This window comes from Poecilia formosa, unplaced genomic scaffold, assembly GCF_000485575.1.
Source record: "Poecilia formosa unplaced genomic scaffold, Poecilia_formosa-5.1.2 Scaffold431, whole genome shotgun sequence".
In the NCBI taxonomy this organism is placed as follows: Eukaryota; Metazoa; Chordata; class Actinopteri; order Cyprinodontiformes; family Poeciliidae; genus Poecilia; species Poecilia formosa.
The window spans coordinates 1-15,486 of record NW_006800370.1 but is presented as its reverse complement, the minus strand read 5'-3'; the positions used below and the strand labels follow the sequence as shown (position 1 = coordinate 15,486).

Sequence of the window (15,486 nt, the reverse complement as noted above, 5' to 3'; positions counted from 1 at the left end):
GCTACTGAGATTGATCAATCAGAGCTAAATTGTGGTCCATGAGGCAAATGGTATTGTTGGTGGGTGGGTGAGTCGGGTGGTCCTTTCTTGACATAAAAGCAGGTTGTCTTGGATTTCACTCCTCCCTCAATAAATGAACATTTTATGTTCATAGAAAGTGATATATTTGCTCTGACTTGTAGTAGAGAGAGGGGAAAAAAACCCCTCAATTGACCAATGGAGTTTAAGAGGAGTTTCTAATATTGAAAGTTTAAATTTCAACCTCTAAATAGACTCATTTTGTGTTATGGGTCTATAAGAAAAGTGTGTTAGATGTGAATATTTTATGCACTTTCAAATATTTCCTTATTCCAAATGTATTTTTGACAGATTTAACTGAGAAGGTTATGAACAAAAAATATGCTTTTTTAGAAATATTTTCAGTTGNTCTACCACATGAAACCCTAACATTTTACATTGAATGTTATGTTCATTATGTGAACACGTTGAAAGGGTGTGATTACCTTTGCAGGCACAGGTAAGACTTTTGTTTACTCTATCACCCTAAAAGACAAATATAATAGCTGAGGATAAACCCTCAGAAGTGAGAAATTACTATTAATTAATTGAATTGAGGCTCCCTCCACTGGAATCTTTTCAGATTTATAGAGTCATCGTCAGTGTAACTGCTAATCTAAACAAACAGTCTCGCTCGCTGACAACATAAAGAATAGGAAAAGTGCTTTTAGAGATTTAACTCTGACGTGTGAGAAAGAAAAACAGAAACGTATCTCTAATGTGGATGCACTAAAGCAGTGACATCACATTAGATTTGCAGTTTCCAGCACAGCTTGAATTATCATTACCACCATAGCAAGCCGCAGAGCAAAAATCACCAAAGGAGGGATGTGAAGAGTTCAGTCCACCCTTCAATTATCAATGGGGAACTACTTTCTCTGAAAAAGAGATTCCACTCTGCTGAGAGCGCCACAGACGATGATGGAACTCTGCGACAGCTCAATTTAAGCGGCGAGGCGACGCTCCCAGATGTATATTTTGTGAGCTGCGTGGGCGTATCAATCCTCGGCTTGTGCACTTGCTTGGGTGTTAGTCGGGCTTCCCACTATGGCAGCATTTCTGCTCTGCTCATACAGCAAAATCAGCAAATGACAGTTTAATTTCAAAATTGGTTTAGGTTTTGTAACAGTATGACTGCTAATGCAAATACTGTATGCTGATTGATGCAAATATGTTGTCAGACGAAAATATTAATGTTACTTGATATTTTCACATTCGTGAAAAACTAACAGCTCGTTTTATTTTACTGGGATTTTATGTCAAAGATCAACACAAAGTCAACACAAAGTGGTATATGATTGTGAAGTGTGGGGGCGGTGGGTTAAACATGGTTTTCAACATTGTTTGCAAATAAATCCTGAAAACAGTGACACACATTTGTGTTCAGGCCACCCAAATCAACACTGGTGTTGGTTTATCACATAAAATCCCAATAAAATACATTGAAGTTTGTAGTTATAATTTGACAAATTGCTAAAAAAAAAAAAGTTGCAGGAAGTCTGTGTTCATGTCTCAGGAAGATGGACTTTTTTCCCCCTTTCTTTTTTTTATTATTGTAAATAATAATATCTCTCATAACAATAAATTTTTTATTACTAAATGAATATTTTTCTTACTATAAATACCTGAATGCATATCTTTGTTTACTCTTGCTCTCTCAGTCTTATGTGTTTGTGCTGTAGCGTGTCCAACTATTACATAACCAGAAAAAGTCAGTGATCTACGCATCTACACATAAATCACCTTGGAGTGATTTATGTGGAAAAGAAAAAAATCCCACACCAAAAACAAAATGTATCCTTTGAGAATTTACTTGCCAGTAGTTTGTTCCATGTCACCTTGATATTGATTGGATGGATGTCAGTGTGAAATTGTTGGCCAGCTTTGAGAGAAACAGTTCCCTCAGAGGAATTTGGCCCAGCTAAGAAGAAGCTCAGAAGCTTTTTTGGACTCCCCTAGATTTAAGAACTTCAAAAGAATAAATACAAATATAAATAGTACATTTTCAAAGAAAAAAAAAACATCTGAACCACACGAGATTGAACATGATGCATTAGAATAATTCTATTTGATCTTTATTGCATCATTTTATCTAACGTATATTTATGCGTTCAAAAAGTTATCTGAGTCCATCGAATCCTTAAGGACCAAATAGATGTCCCAGTTAAGTTTCTACTTATTTTAGTGAATACTAGCTACTTTCAAGTGATCATTGGTTAAAAGTATGATAACCTATAAATATTTATAATCGGTTCATCTGATTATAAAAACTAAAATCAGTTATTTTGTCCGAAGCATTAACTTTTACCTTTTCACTGAGTAAACAGTTGTACATACAAAGAAGAACATGGGATGCCTTTAATATTCTCCAGAAGTATGTTTTTTTTAACAAAATAAAATCAATATTGGAGAACATTTCACTAGAAAGAATTATAAGATCAGAAAATGCTGATCGGCTCCTAGCTTGCTGCTGACTTAGGAAAAACTTGAGAAAATAAAAGAAAAAGTTTCTCAACGCCAGAATGATCATCATTAAATATTACTTAAGTTATAGTAATCAATGCTGCCCTAAAGTTGTTATTATTACTTTATGGCAAAATTTATGACAAAGTCATTTTCAAAGGGAAGACAATTAAGGAAAGTTAAGGTTGGAAGCTTCTGACACACCAGATAGCATACTAGCCCTTAATTCAAGAAATAATTCAGCAAATTTAAAATGAGACATTTTAATTCTTAAAACTGAAAAAGCTCACTTTGAATGTTCTCACAATGATTTACCTGTCAGTATTTTTCCTTCTTTCAGGGATCCAAACCAGCCAGTTCCTCAAGACACCAAGTTCATCCACACAAAGCCCAATCGCTTTGAAGAAGTTGCTTGGTCTAAATACACCCCCAAAGAGCAACTGTACCTCCACATCGGCCTCAAGCCGCGTGTCAGAGACCACTACCGCGCCACCAAGATCTCCTTCTGGCTCCAGCTCGTTCCTCACTTGCATCATGTTAATGAACTCTTGCAGTCTGTTTCCTCCTTCACGCACAGTCCCTCTCCACAAGACGATACGCCTTATTCCTACACCAAGCGTCTATCCAAAGGTTGGCCTCCTATAAGCACACGTCATCCAAGTTCGCAAGGGGGAACGCCACAGCCTCCGGAGTCCGCTTTGGGCCAGGACGGAGGGGAAAGTGGAGTTCGGATCCCAAATGAGGACTACTCGACTGAACTCTCAGTTACGATAGCAGTCGGAGCATCGCTGCTGTTTCTCAATATTCTTGCATTCGCGGCTCTGCTTTATAAGAAAGACAAAAGACGTCTTGAGCATAGAAGACCACGTCCGCTGCCTCCCCCTAGAAGAGACATAACTCCTGCAGATGTTGCGGCCCACCTGCAGGGGGAGGGGCTGATGTCATTACAGGTGAGTAATCTTCTGTCCATTTCTAGAATAGGCCCATGTGCGCCTTCTCAAAGCTGATCTAATTTAACCGGCTGTGTTATGAGTTTGATATAGATTCCTGTGTTAGGTTTTCCACAAAAATTGTTAGAGCAACAAATAACTAATGTTGAGGTGTGGGTTTAGTTAAAGTCTGCTTAAATAAGTGGATTACATTTATAAATTATCCAACCAGTAAAAAAATCAACCACATAAAGTCGATTAAAACTTTATTAAACTCTGTTAAAACTCTATTAAAAGAAAAAGTTTAACTTCGGTTTTGTGATCAATGTAAAAAATAATGACAATGAGAATAAAGTGGACATAATATCTTGAAGAAAAAGCAAAAATTAAACAGCTGTTAGCTAAAAGTAACATAATTCTAGTCCTTTGTCCAATCCAACAACCTGGGTCACATTTTTTGACCCAGTGTTTCGCTAAAAGTACTAAACATCTGCCCTGACAGCATAAAGTTATTTATTTGTGCTAAATAAATAACTCAACTCTTTGTGTGTGAATTAATGAGTTTGACGGCACTTTAATAGCAACAAAAGTTATACAGAACTAGTCAAGCGCTGACATTAAGTCGGTTGAGGCTGTGAGGAAAGATTTACTAAACTCTTGGCCTGCCGGAAGCACAGCTGCAGGCAGATCTCTCTTCTGACTCACAGCCTGTCATCAGAGGATATTATCAGTATGAAAATGAGCGAGAGCGTTCGGATGGGTGCACGTGTGTGGATGTACAATGGCTTGAATTGCGGAAAATTGCCTCCAATTCATTCACTGAATGTTTCAACTGTATTTGCTGTGTTTTGGTTGAGTGACGCATTTTACATACTTTTTATGCCAGACAATTTCTAATAATTTGCAATTCAACTGTATTGCTCAGCATCACAGCTGCTTAGACAGTCTGTTCTGTTATTTAAAAAGTGTTTTTTTTATATATTATGTAAGAAAAAAAAACATAAAAACCCTTTTTTACACACAGCATTGTGATCCATGTTTGAGTTGAGGACTGATATGCTAATTTGCAGCTTTCAGATGCAATTTAGGCATCTGCTGGAATAACTTTTTAAGTTTTATAGTCTGTAAACCAGTGATATTAAGATACAGTGTGTGTTTGTTCATTTGATTAATAGCAGAGCTTATATGAAGTGACCGAAGGACATCTAATGTCGCTTGAATGGATGGACCAATTGCAAAACTGCTAATGAAATAAGAATAGTTTTTTTCCTCTTTACTGGCTGGCTTAGTGCTCAGTAGATACAAAAATCCAATTATTGTTTTCAATTTGTGAACGCACCATAACATAGGAGCTAATATGAACTAATAATGTGATGTCCTCACTATTGATATTTTTAGAGATGAATAAATCTCAATGGCAGCTAATTGTGAGCTTCAAATGTCTTTAAAATTATGTAAGAGGAAGAACAAGCATTAAAACGAGCCTCTAAAAACAAAATTATTTTTCATAAATTTATGACTAATACTCATTCCTGTCAATTCTTTTGTAGTGCCAGTTAATTTATAAGTTATCTTATAAATAAAGATTTGCTAGGCTAATATTTATTTGAATTTGAAAATTAATACATTTCCAGCAAAATCATTAAGGTGACTTAGCAGATACGAATCAAGATAAATATCTGATTATCATATTTACCATTTCAGCAATCTACTTTGAATTGGAAAAAGATACATATTTAATTTGATCCCTTTTAGTGTTTTGGTGTTTGGATAAAAAAATGAAATGGTTAAATAATCATAATCTGGTTTGCCAAGATGATACGTAGCAGCGTTCTCTCATTATATTTTTACTAATGCGCCCCTTCATTTTCTGATTAATAAATATAAATAATAAAAAATAGCATTAATATCAAACTTGAGCAAATGATTTTTATTTTTAAGGTTCATTGAAGTTGAACCATTGTTCTGTCGTCAGAAGCCTAAAATTATTTCCATCAGTTGGCACCGTACGCTGACTGACTCTGCATTTATTACTGAAAATGTTGTAAAAACAAATCTCTAAAATTCATTCATTTTTTTCTTTATCTTCATTGTGCTTACTTTCCTGCCATTCATGTTTCAGGTGAAGCAGCTCGAGTGTGATGTAGCGTCAGCGGACGAGCGGAACAACGCCCACCACCATCACACTTTGGACACGCTTGATGCCCTGGACGGTTTGGACACCCAGGACATTTACAGCACGCTGGACACTGTGCGGCTCACCTGTCCACCTGATTATACCCTGACCTTGCGCCGCTCTCCAGATGACGTTCCCCTCATGACCTCCCTGACCCCGGGCTCGCTGCCAGTGACCCCGGGCTCACACCCTGTTACTCCTGCAACACCAATGACCCCAATGACACCAGGATCGGTGGCTGGGATGAGGATGGGCCACCCTCACCAGGGATACACACACCATAGCCCGTATAGTAATACACACTTGCCCCACACACACATCTCCACGCACACACACTCCACCACACGCGTATAACCGCAGCCAGACACTGACAAACACACAGATCTACAGCTCACAATCCAACACACGCACACACACATACACACGCATATTCACACACATGCATAAAACAGACTGAAATACCTCTAATAATTACCCTGCAGGATTGTTACAGATTGAACCACAGAGAGACTTCTTTCAGAATGAGAAAGCAGACGTGTGTGTGCACGTGTCTGTGTGTTGCATGTTGGGTAACTGCAGTTAAACTGGGTTCCCCAGAGACACAACTCTGTGCAACCCAATATGTCAAGACCTGCTCTGGATTTTAAATCAGCTTTTTCTACACCTGAGGAGGAAGATAAAGAATGCGCAGGTCAGTTCTGGCTCTCTACTACCACACCTGAGTGACTGTCCTGGGAGCGAGGATATCAGATGCAGATGTAGAAACGAGTGGAGAAGTACCACACACAGACTGCTGATGTCAACTTGAACAACCTGTTAAAATGTGAATGTAGCATTTTTTTTTTCCATTAAAATAGATCAAAGGCCCTATCTGCCAAGGATCCAACTAAGCTAAGATGGAAAGAAAAGAAAAGAAAAAAGCAAGGGATGGTTGTAAAAAAAGATTTACAAGAGAGGGATTAAAAAAACTATATCAATAGAAGGAAAAAAAAATGATTGTAAGGGAGATAAAGATTTTGTTGAGTGAGATTTGACAGCCAGGAAAGAGGATAGAGATATAAAAAAACAACATGGAAAGTATGCCAAGAGACAGAGGTTAGATTCAGAAGAAGAACGGGCCTCTGAAGCGTTGCCAGACTCCCTGAAGAGTCACTCTAACCAGCGATGTGTCAAACTCTTGTAAATAGAATGGAAAGATACAGATATATTATGATTTATAGCATTTACCTGCTACTTGCATTAAAACATGACTTATTTAACCACATTATTGCTTTCATTTCAGATATTAATATATTATTGTATAGATGTCCTAAAGCAAGGCTGGTTGTCTTTCCATCTCACCTGCTGTAGTATTTACACAGTACGTTGATATAAAAGCTACATTTGCTATGCAGAATCATTTTAGAGATGTTTTTTTTTTTTACCTATGTGACCATATAGATACTTGTTCAGCAGCTGAACTATAGAATATTTTCACATCATCCTGCCATTTTTTTCTTTCAACATTGATCAATGAGCTAGTACTGTGTAGATAATGCAATATTGGTTTGATGATTAAGCACCAGCCAAAAAAAAAAAAAAAGAAAAAAAACCATTAACCCTTTGACCCTTTATCCCGTTGACCCTGATTGTTCTGACATGATTTTCTTTTCTGAACCCCAACTCATAATGAGGTTTTTGAAAGACAGACAGATGGTGATGATTAAAGTGGCCCAGAATTTTACGTAATGTCTAAAAAACTCAATGAGGCATTTTTTCTTGTATAAGATCCTTAAAAAGTAATTGAATCTATGAAACTTCTTCACTTTTTTTCATGTTACAACCACAAACTTTTTAAAAATTATTTTACAGAGTAGTACATCATTGGAAAGTGGAAGATTTGTCAACTTTTGATGCATTTACAGCTGTAAATCTTTTGTCATTGTCAGCTTTGCACAAATAGAAACTTTCTGTTGTTTTAAAGAATTAGTTTTATCCATATTTCTTTAAAAAAGAGCTCAAATTTGATGAACCATTAACTGTTAGGTTTTAAGTCCACAGATTCTCAATTGGATTTACATCTGGACTTTGACTGGGTCATTTTAACGCATTGATCTGATTTGATGCAATTATATATTACATATCAGCTTACATATTGCCATTGGCTGCATCTCAGATCAATGCCGTCTTTGCACTATTTCTTGGTTTAGGTGAAGTTTGCACATTAGATTTTACTTGAAGGTGCCAGAGTAAATGTGGATCTGCAGTTGTTTTTTGAAAGAAAAATTAAAATTAATTCATAAATTGTCTTCCATTTTGCAATTTTGAACAACTTTGTGTTGATATGTTATAGTAAAGTATTTTAAAGTTTTTGGTTTTAACATAAAAATTTACAAATGCTTCTGAAAGGCACCGTGCCCTTGATATTTACACTTCACGAAGAGCCGCTGTTTTTCCAAGTTGTTCCCCTGATTAAACTACCTGGTGCTGGCAAAAAATCCTGGCCCTGATTAAAAAAACTTCTCTAAAATCAATTTTTTACAGCTTGAAGTTGGGTTTACTTTCCGCGACCTTGGTTTGGAGCAAGCTTTGATTAATGAGGTGAAGATAAAGTAGCTCTGGGTTATAATGAGAGCAACGTAACACTGTAGGAAAACAAGGCTCCAAACATGCTGCTTCCTAAGCCTTAATATCCTCAAACAGGATCATTTTTTTTAATTAAAAATGTTGGATTAAAACAAACCTATCTCTGAAATTCTGACCATCATCTTGTGGACATATTGACAATACTGAGGTTTTTGTTGTTGACTTCACTGTGAGTGTAGGAGGGCTTTATGGTTGTTACTGGTCTTAGTCATTAGCAATAGAGATCAAGCATTTCTCAAATCCATTACAAACAATTTCCATGCATAAGTAAAGTATTTAACATAAAGAGCTCCCATGGAGACCACATAAAAGGCTTTTGCTGTGCTCCAGTTAACCAAAATGATCATAGGACCCGTAATGACTTCAAATCCAGTAACTCAACCAAGTGCCCGAGCAAAAGATTTGCAGCATTTATGTATTATTCTGCATTTGTTTCCCAGCCCTTTTCCTTCATCCAACTTTAGTCTGGTCCTTCCATCCCTTCTCCTTCCCAGCCTTAACATGTGTGACCACAAGCAGCTTTGTCACATTGAGACCTATATAATCTCTGCTCATCCTAAGTAACTTCATCAGTTTTCCTCAGAGTTTTTTTTAGTCACTTGTTAACCGAATATGTGAAAAATTTAAAATTGCTGAAAACTTTGTGGCGAACAAAAAACTTTTTCAAAACGATACAAAAACAATATTTAAAGGATGTTTGGATGAATATTTGTTTCTTCTTATGGGTTTGCCGTCTCAGCAGACGGATGGCGTGTGACGAGCCTAAAACATTTCTGCTGCATTTTTGAAAAATAAAAATATCAGTATTTTACAATTTTTTTGTGCATTTTACATTTTTACTGTCCCTGTTTTAATATGTATGGCACTGTTTAAATTAGATATTGCTTACTTTAAAATTAATTTGCTGTGGGCATTTTCTTTATGTAACGTTGATGGTTCTTTTATTTATAGCAATTAGAAAATCTTCAGAGTATAATGCAAGTAGCAGATCAATAACATATGGGCAATGTAACAAGAAGCTTATGGTCATGTGTTGTTTGTGGATGAACATTGAGGTTGGTAATATAACTGTGGCCTATGCCAACATGAAATTCACATCTAAGTCCACAAAAATGGACATCCTTTAATCAAAAATTAAAAGAAAAACAAAACTATTCTGTCCAACAAAATAGAATTCAGAATAAGTCTGAAAACGTATTTATTCTTTCCATAAACATAAATTCATTGATGTCACATAAATTCATTGATGTCATCAGCAAATCTAAAAGCAGAATATTTATTTAGTTTAATCCCACATTCTGCATAAAAATATTTAAATATTTATTCCATTTCAAACATAGCCATCATATTTGTACCAGTGAAAAGATTCTCCCCACCTTGAGATTTTTGATCTTTTGATGCTATGAACTGACTGTGGTATGTTTATTACACAACTATTTATATCAAATACCCACTAATGTTTACATTTAGCTTTACATTTCTAAGGACGCCCCACTGAGGAAATATCACAGTCTGATACTTCTTTAAAGTTAAGAAAATCAATACTACGCATATAAGCATAGCTCATGTATTAGCTTAACTGTGCATTAATGTAACACCTGCTGTCCATAGGCTTTACACTTGCTAATTAATGATATCTAGGGCACAGCAGTCTGTCCTATTTGTGTTTCTTAGACAGATATTTATTTCCAAATAAAGTCCCTGCAGGTCAGCATCAGCATGCTGCTTCAACACAGTTCACTACTGTGGCTGACAGGTGCAAATGCACGGCAATGGTTCAACAAATAGTGGAACGCTGCAAACAGGTGTAAACACTTAACTAGGAGGCGCTGAATCCATTAGTACAGGTGCTTCACTGTTTTCTTTATTACTGTAAACATTGTAGAAAGATGGTCAGAATGAACGCGACTGGTCAAATATGTGGAGCAAACTAGCTTGAAAGCACAGCTCTTCACATATATTTAAATAGACTCATATTGCACTTCTTTGCAATACTGTGCAGACACTGAAAATGTGATGATGATTAAAGTCAAAAATAATGTAAAGCTCTACCTGAGATTGGATAGGATTGAACTGCGTCTGACTGAAGTCACTACTACAGAGGCAATTAGTAGACACAAATGTAAATCATAATGAACCATCACCAACTGTCAGCTGGCCAAGCAGACCTTGTTAGATGTCAACAAACTAAACTCATGGCTGACTTCCAGACCAGATTGATGTCTCCTACATTGTGTCCCTCCTCTAATCCCATTAACTCCACTTAATTTGATTTGTGGAAGGCAGCATGTCAGAATGCATGAGTTGAATCCATGACCAGGTGTTCCTTTGCTTAATGTCAAGGCCTGTTAGGAATGGTTCAGAACTGAACACACTCTTGCTTTGTATATCTTGGCAACTATTACCTCCGCAGCAGGCAAGTCAAAGGTCAATTAGAAACAGAAGCACTTTTGTTAGTTTGTCTGTTTAGATGTTTCTTATGTGTTTTCTCCATTTGTAGATAACAGACCTCACGGTGGTTTGTTGTTGTTCCAAGTGACTTTTTAAGCCTTTCCAGACTAATAGATGTCAAGGGCTTTGCTTTTTTCCCCATATGTTGTTTAATTCATTTTAATAATGTGTTACTTTTTGAGATTTTTATTTACTCCATGTTGTCAGGCTGGTTATCAAGTTAACAAGCCTGAGCTTTGCTACTGAGATTGATCAATCAGAGCTAAATTGTGGTCCATGAGGCAAATGGTATTGTTGGTGGGTGGGTGAGTCGGGTGGTCCTTTCTTGACATAAAAGCAGGTTGTCTTGGATTTCACTCCTCCCTCAATAAATGAACATTTTATGTTCATAGAAAGTGATATATTTGCTCTGACTTGTAGTAGAGAGAGGGGAAAAAAACCCCTCAATTGACCAATGGAGTTTAAGAGGAGTTTCTAATATTGAAAGTTTAAATTTCAACCTCTAAATAGACTCATTTTGTGTTATGGGTCTATAAGAAAAGTGTTAGATGTGAATATTTTATGCACTTTCAAATATTTCCTTATTCCAAATGTATTTTTGACAGATTTAACTGAGAAGGTTATGAACAAACAATATGCTTTTTTAGAAATATTTTCAGTTGAAAGATTAAAAGACAAAAATAACCCCGTGTAATAATCACCACCACTATTTCACCACTTTTGAAACAATGTCGTTTGCAACTCTGATTTGGCTCGCCACAATCATCTACATCAAAAATGTTCCTGACAATTGTGGTGATGTTTGTTTTGTGGGAAAATAATTCAATTTTTTTCCCCAAAGCACATAAACCTTTTCTTTGGGGAAAAATGTTTTTTTTTTTTTTTTTTTTTTTTAAACAGACCATTGTCCTCCTGCAACAACTCACAGATGCAGTCTTGCCTTTGAGTCATTAGCACTACTCAAAATTATGGAAGGGTAGTACATTCATATAACACTAAAGTCCTCACCTTTGACCTCAGTATACACATACTATTCCAAACAGCAGCACACATATATCAAAAAATGTGACAGGACTTGCTGTTTGCAAAATCTGTCCATATTATGTTTTTTATTACGTTAGCAAGGCATGATGAGAAAATATGACAGCAGTTTAACAAAGAGTGGGAAGGGATAAAATGGGAAACCCTCCCTCCCCCTGTATGTTTGACCCTAACCAACAGTCAGTTTTATCACCAGACTGAAACTCCTGTTCTGTGCTGTGTTTGCTGCAGATTGGTTTTAAATTCCAGATGTGTAGTTGTGGTGCAGGAAATAGTCTTCGACACTCACATGGATCCAAATATTTAACTCGCTAATCTCTATATAAATGATGCATTAATAAAACCAAGTATGTATAAATTGGGTTTATCCAATTTAAACTAAACATGGTCCACGTTGAGAGAAAAATAAATAATAAAAAAAGAAGACTTGAGAACAGTTCTCTCTGTGCAGCTGTGTGTTACACCCAGTGATGTTTTGAGTTAAATAATAGAATCAGTGTGTTAACTGGCTTACAATTACTTAGGGAAATTACAGCTGAAGCAGATGTTAATTTTGCAACAATTTGGTCTTGAGACAAAAGATCACCAGACTCATTAACCTTTCTCAAGCGAACATGATTTTCTGAGCAAAATATCATGGCAGTACATCCAAAAGTAATTACAGTCTCGGCTGTCCCTGCAGAGCTGTCCTGTTTAGGGCAGTTGAGCAGCTGTCAAACATACCCAAACACTGTTATAATATGGAATATGATCAAAAGCAGTCTAAACGCAAGACGATTACATATCAAATTTCATGTCTAAATTAAGTATATTTACTTGTGTCACATTTCACAATTTGTAATACGATAAAGTCATTTACTTGTGATTTCTTTTAGTATTTAAAGGAAGTGAATAAGCACGGGCAGAGCAGCAAGATGAAGAAATAAAAATAAAAAAAAGCAGCAGCTGAACCAGAACATATCAACAGAGTAAGAAGTGCAGGATGCAAGACGAAGGATAATCGGACATATGCAGGAGAAAGAGTGAAGAAGATAATAGAGAATAAATAAAGGATGCATGTAAGGAGGAGAGGAGCGTGGGGTAACTGATAAGGGTAACTCATTAAGGAATGGAACACAGCCGGCCTGGTTGTTTATTGGCTGGCAGGCTCCCAGCATTTTATCACTTCTGCCAAATTGCGCACTTAGATATACATACACACACAAAGACACACTTTCTATCTTTACAAGGACTTTACATTGACTTCCATTCATTTTATTTATTAATTTCTGTACCCTAACCCTGACCTTAGCCCTGAAGCTAACCTAAACTCAATTCACACTTTAGTCCTAAACGTCACCCCCAACCCTAAAACAGCACTGCTCCTTATGGGGCCCCGGGGTTTGGGCCCCATGAGGTGTAGTGGGTCCTTTTAAGGTCAGTATTTGTTGTGAAAAGTGAGAAATGCTAAAATAAACACACAGACACACTTTGGTAAATAAACCCACTCAGTCTTACATATCTCCCAACAAGTGATGCATACGCTGCATGGATTTGCACACACACACACTCATGCGCACACGCACACACACACACGCACCCGCACACGCACACGCAAACATGCTTAATGAATACCTAGTGGCATCTTGAGTCATTTTCTTCATGGTCTTCATCACTCCTATTCACCTGCTTCTCTCCTGCTTTTTATTTCTCTGCTTGTCCACTCGCTATCAACCTCTCTCCCTCCCCCCAACAACCACCCCACCTTTGCTGCACTGCCCCCTCCCCGCCTCCCCTTTGGTCTGAATGGGTCCCCTCTTATCTAGCAACCTTGAGATGATCTTCAAAGCGTTATTGCAGCCGAGAATGTGAGGTCACAGCTTCCCTTTTCTCATCTCTCATTCCACTCCTCTCTCCTCTCCACTACACTTCACTACACTCTTTCCCCACATCTCCTTCCTTCATCTAATCTAGCGTCCTCCTCCTCCTTCTCCTCCTCCTCCTCTTCTTCCTCCCACGCTCTCTCCCTCTGCATCCATCTCTTTTCTTCCATCTCACACTCCATTTCTCTCCTTCCTTGCGACCATCTATCTTTACCTCAAATGGTTTCATTTTCTCCCAACTGATCCTCACTCCGTCTCTGCTTTGAGCCGCTCTTTGCCTCCTCTCTTCTCTTCATTCATCCCTTTCCCACTCTTGCCATTTAACACCCACCCCCGCCCACCGCCGTCCTTTTTGCCACACACAACTTTTTTTTCTTTTTTTCTTTTTTTTTGTCGCTGTTTTCTTCACCTGCCCTCTGTATAAGACTTTACAAAGAGGGGAAATAGAGTCCTTCTTCCTTCATGTCCTTACACACACTTTGTTTTTGCACATGTCTGGGTCTGTTTGTTCTTGCGGTGTGGGTGTGCTGTTGTGATTATCTTATATGATTCAAGCAGCCAAAAGCCCTGTGGTGTTTCCATTCCCTAATTAATTAAGTGTGGGACATTTAAGCACATATATTGCTCATCTGTCTCACTTCCTGTTGACCATTTGTCTGTCTCACCTCCCTGTTGCCGCTACGCTGTAGTCTCCTACCTATTAGGAACCTGTTCTCCATGTGTCTGAATTGTTCCTGCTGCCTCCGCTGTCTCACCACTGCCTGTTCCCCTCTCTCTGCTTGTCTCCTTCTCTCTGACTGCTCACTCGGTTAGTCTTCTTGTCTGTGGTAGAACGGCCACATTAGTCAATCTTCTATGCTGCCTGCTGCTTTTCATAAGGGAGCGTAAACAACAGCAGTAACTCGTCAGGTCCAGCTGAGGTCAGCATTGTTCCTGGTTGTTAAGGAGGTAAATGAGACGAAGAGAGGGGATTAGAGAGAAGATTTTGCTTGTGGGATGTTTTTTTCTTTTTTTCTTTTCCACCTTAAAGCTTAATGATTAAGAAACCATCATGGTGCTAAACCACAGAGGTTGGAGCTGGGAAGCAGCTTCAAACCTGAGAAAACACTTTAACACAGCTCCTACGTAACACTTCACATGCCAGGCTACATACTAGTGACCTATAATTTTTGCAGATTTTACCCATTTTTATTTTGGTAAACTTTTATGTTGAGTGGTAAAAATATTAGCTGGTCAAGTAAATAGGAGGGAAAAAAAAACATGAAATGAATTCATTAATTATTTTCTCCTGCTTTGGATGAACGGTGCTTTAAAGACGTTTTCATCCTCCTTGAATATGTTTTTGCATTTTATCAAATGAAAACCACAAACCTTAATGTACAGTATCGATATTTAATTTGGTTGACCAATAAAATTGCGAAGGGGAGGAAAAAGCGTGGCGTGAATATGAATTCAGCCTCTTTTTATCCGGTTCCCCTACGTACAATCAAGTGCAACCAAATGCCTCAGGGATTCAGCTGCGGAGGCGTAAAAAGCAGAGTTGGGTTCTAAAACAAAATCCTAATACTTGAACCTCTACGGAGCACTTTTCACTCTATCATTTTGAAAACTGAAATGGTCTCACAGAACTGCAAATCAAGACTTACCTGTCCACATAATCTGACAGGCTGGGCAAAAAAAATAAAAAAAATAAATAAAGCATCTTTTAAGGATGCAGCCAAGAGAATCCGCAGATATCCACAACTCTGACGGGAAAATCTGCAAACTTGACAACTACAAGTTTTGAATTTCACTAATCTGCCCTTTATGGAAAAGGGACAATACAAAAGCTGCCATTTAAAAAAAGTAGTTGAGGTTTCCCATTTGTAGCTTGCCAAAAGCC

At 37.5% G+C, this 15,486-nt stretch overlaps 1 protein-coding gene across 1 annotated transcript; it reads left to right on the top strand.

The window, feature by feature from the left end:
- Positions 1–2,479: 2,479 nt before the first annotated feature.
- LOC103155493 (neuroligin-4, X-linked-like) lies at positions 2,480–6,321 on the top strand. The gene is made up of 2 exons (XM_016663621.1): positions 2,480–3,470; positions 5,572–6,321. Exons 1-2 carry the CDS (start codon positions 3,459–3,461, stop codon positions 5,977–5,979), a joined length of 420 nt encoding a protein of 139 aa, XP_016519107.1. The 5' UTR covers positions 2,480–3,458; the 3' UTR covers positions 5,980–6,321.
- Positions 6,322–15,486: the final 9,165 nt, after the last annotated feature.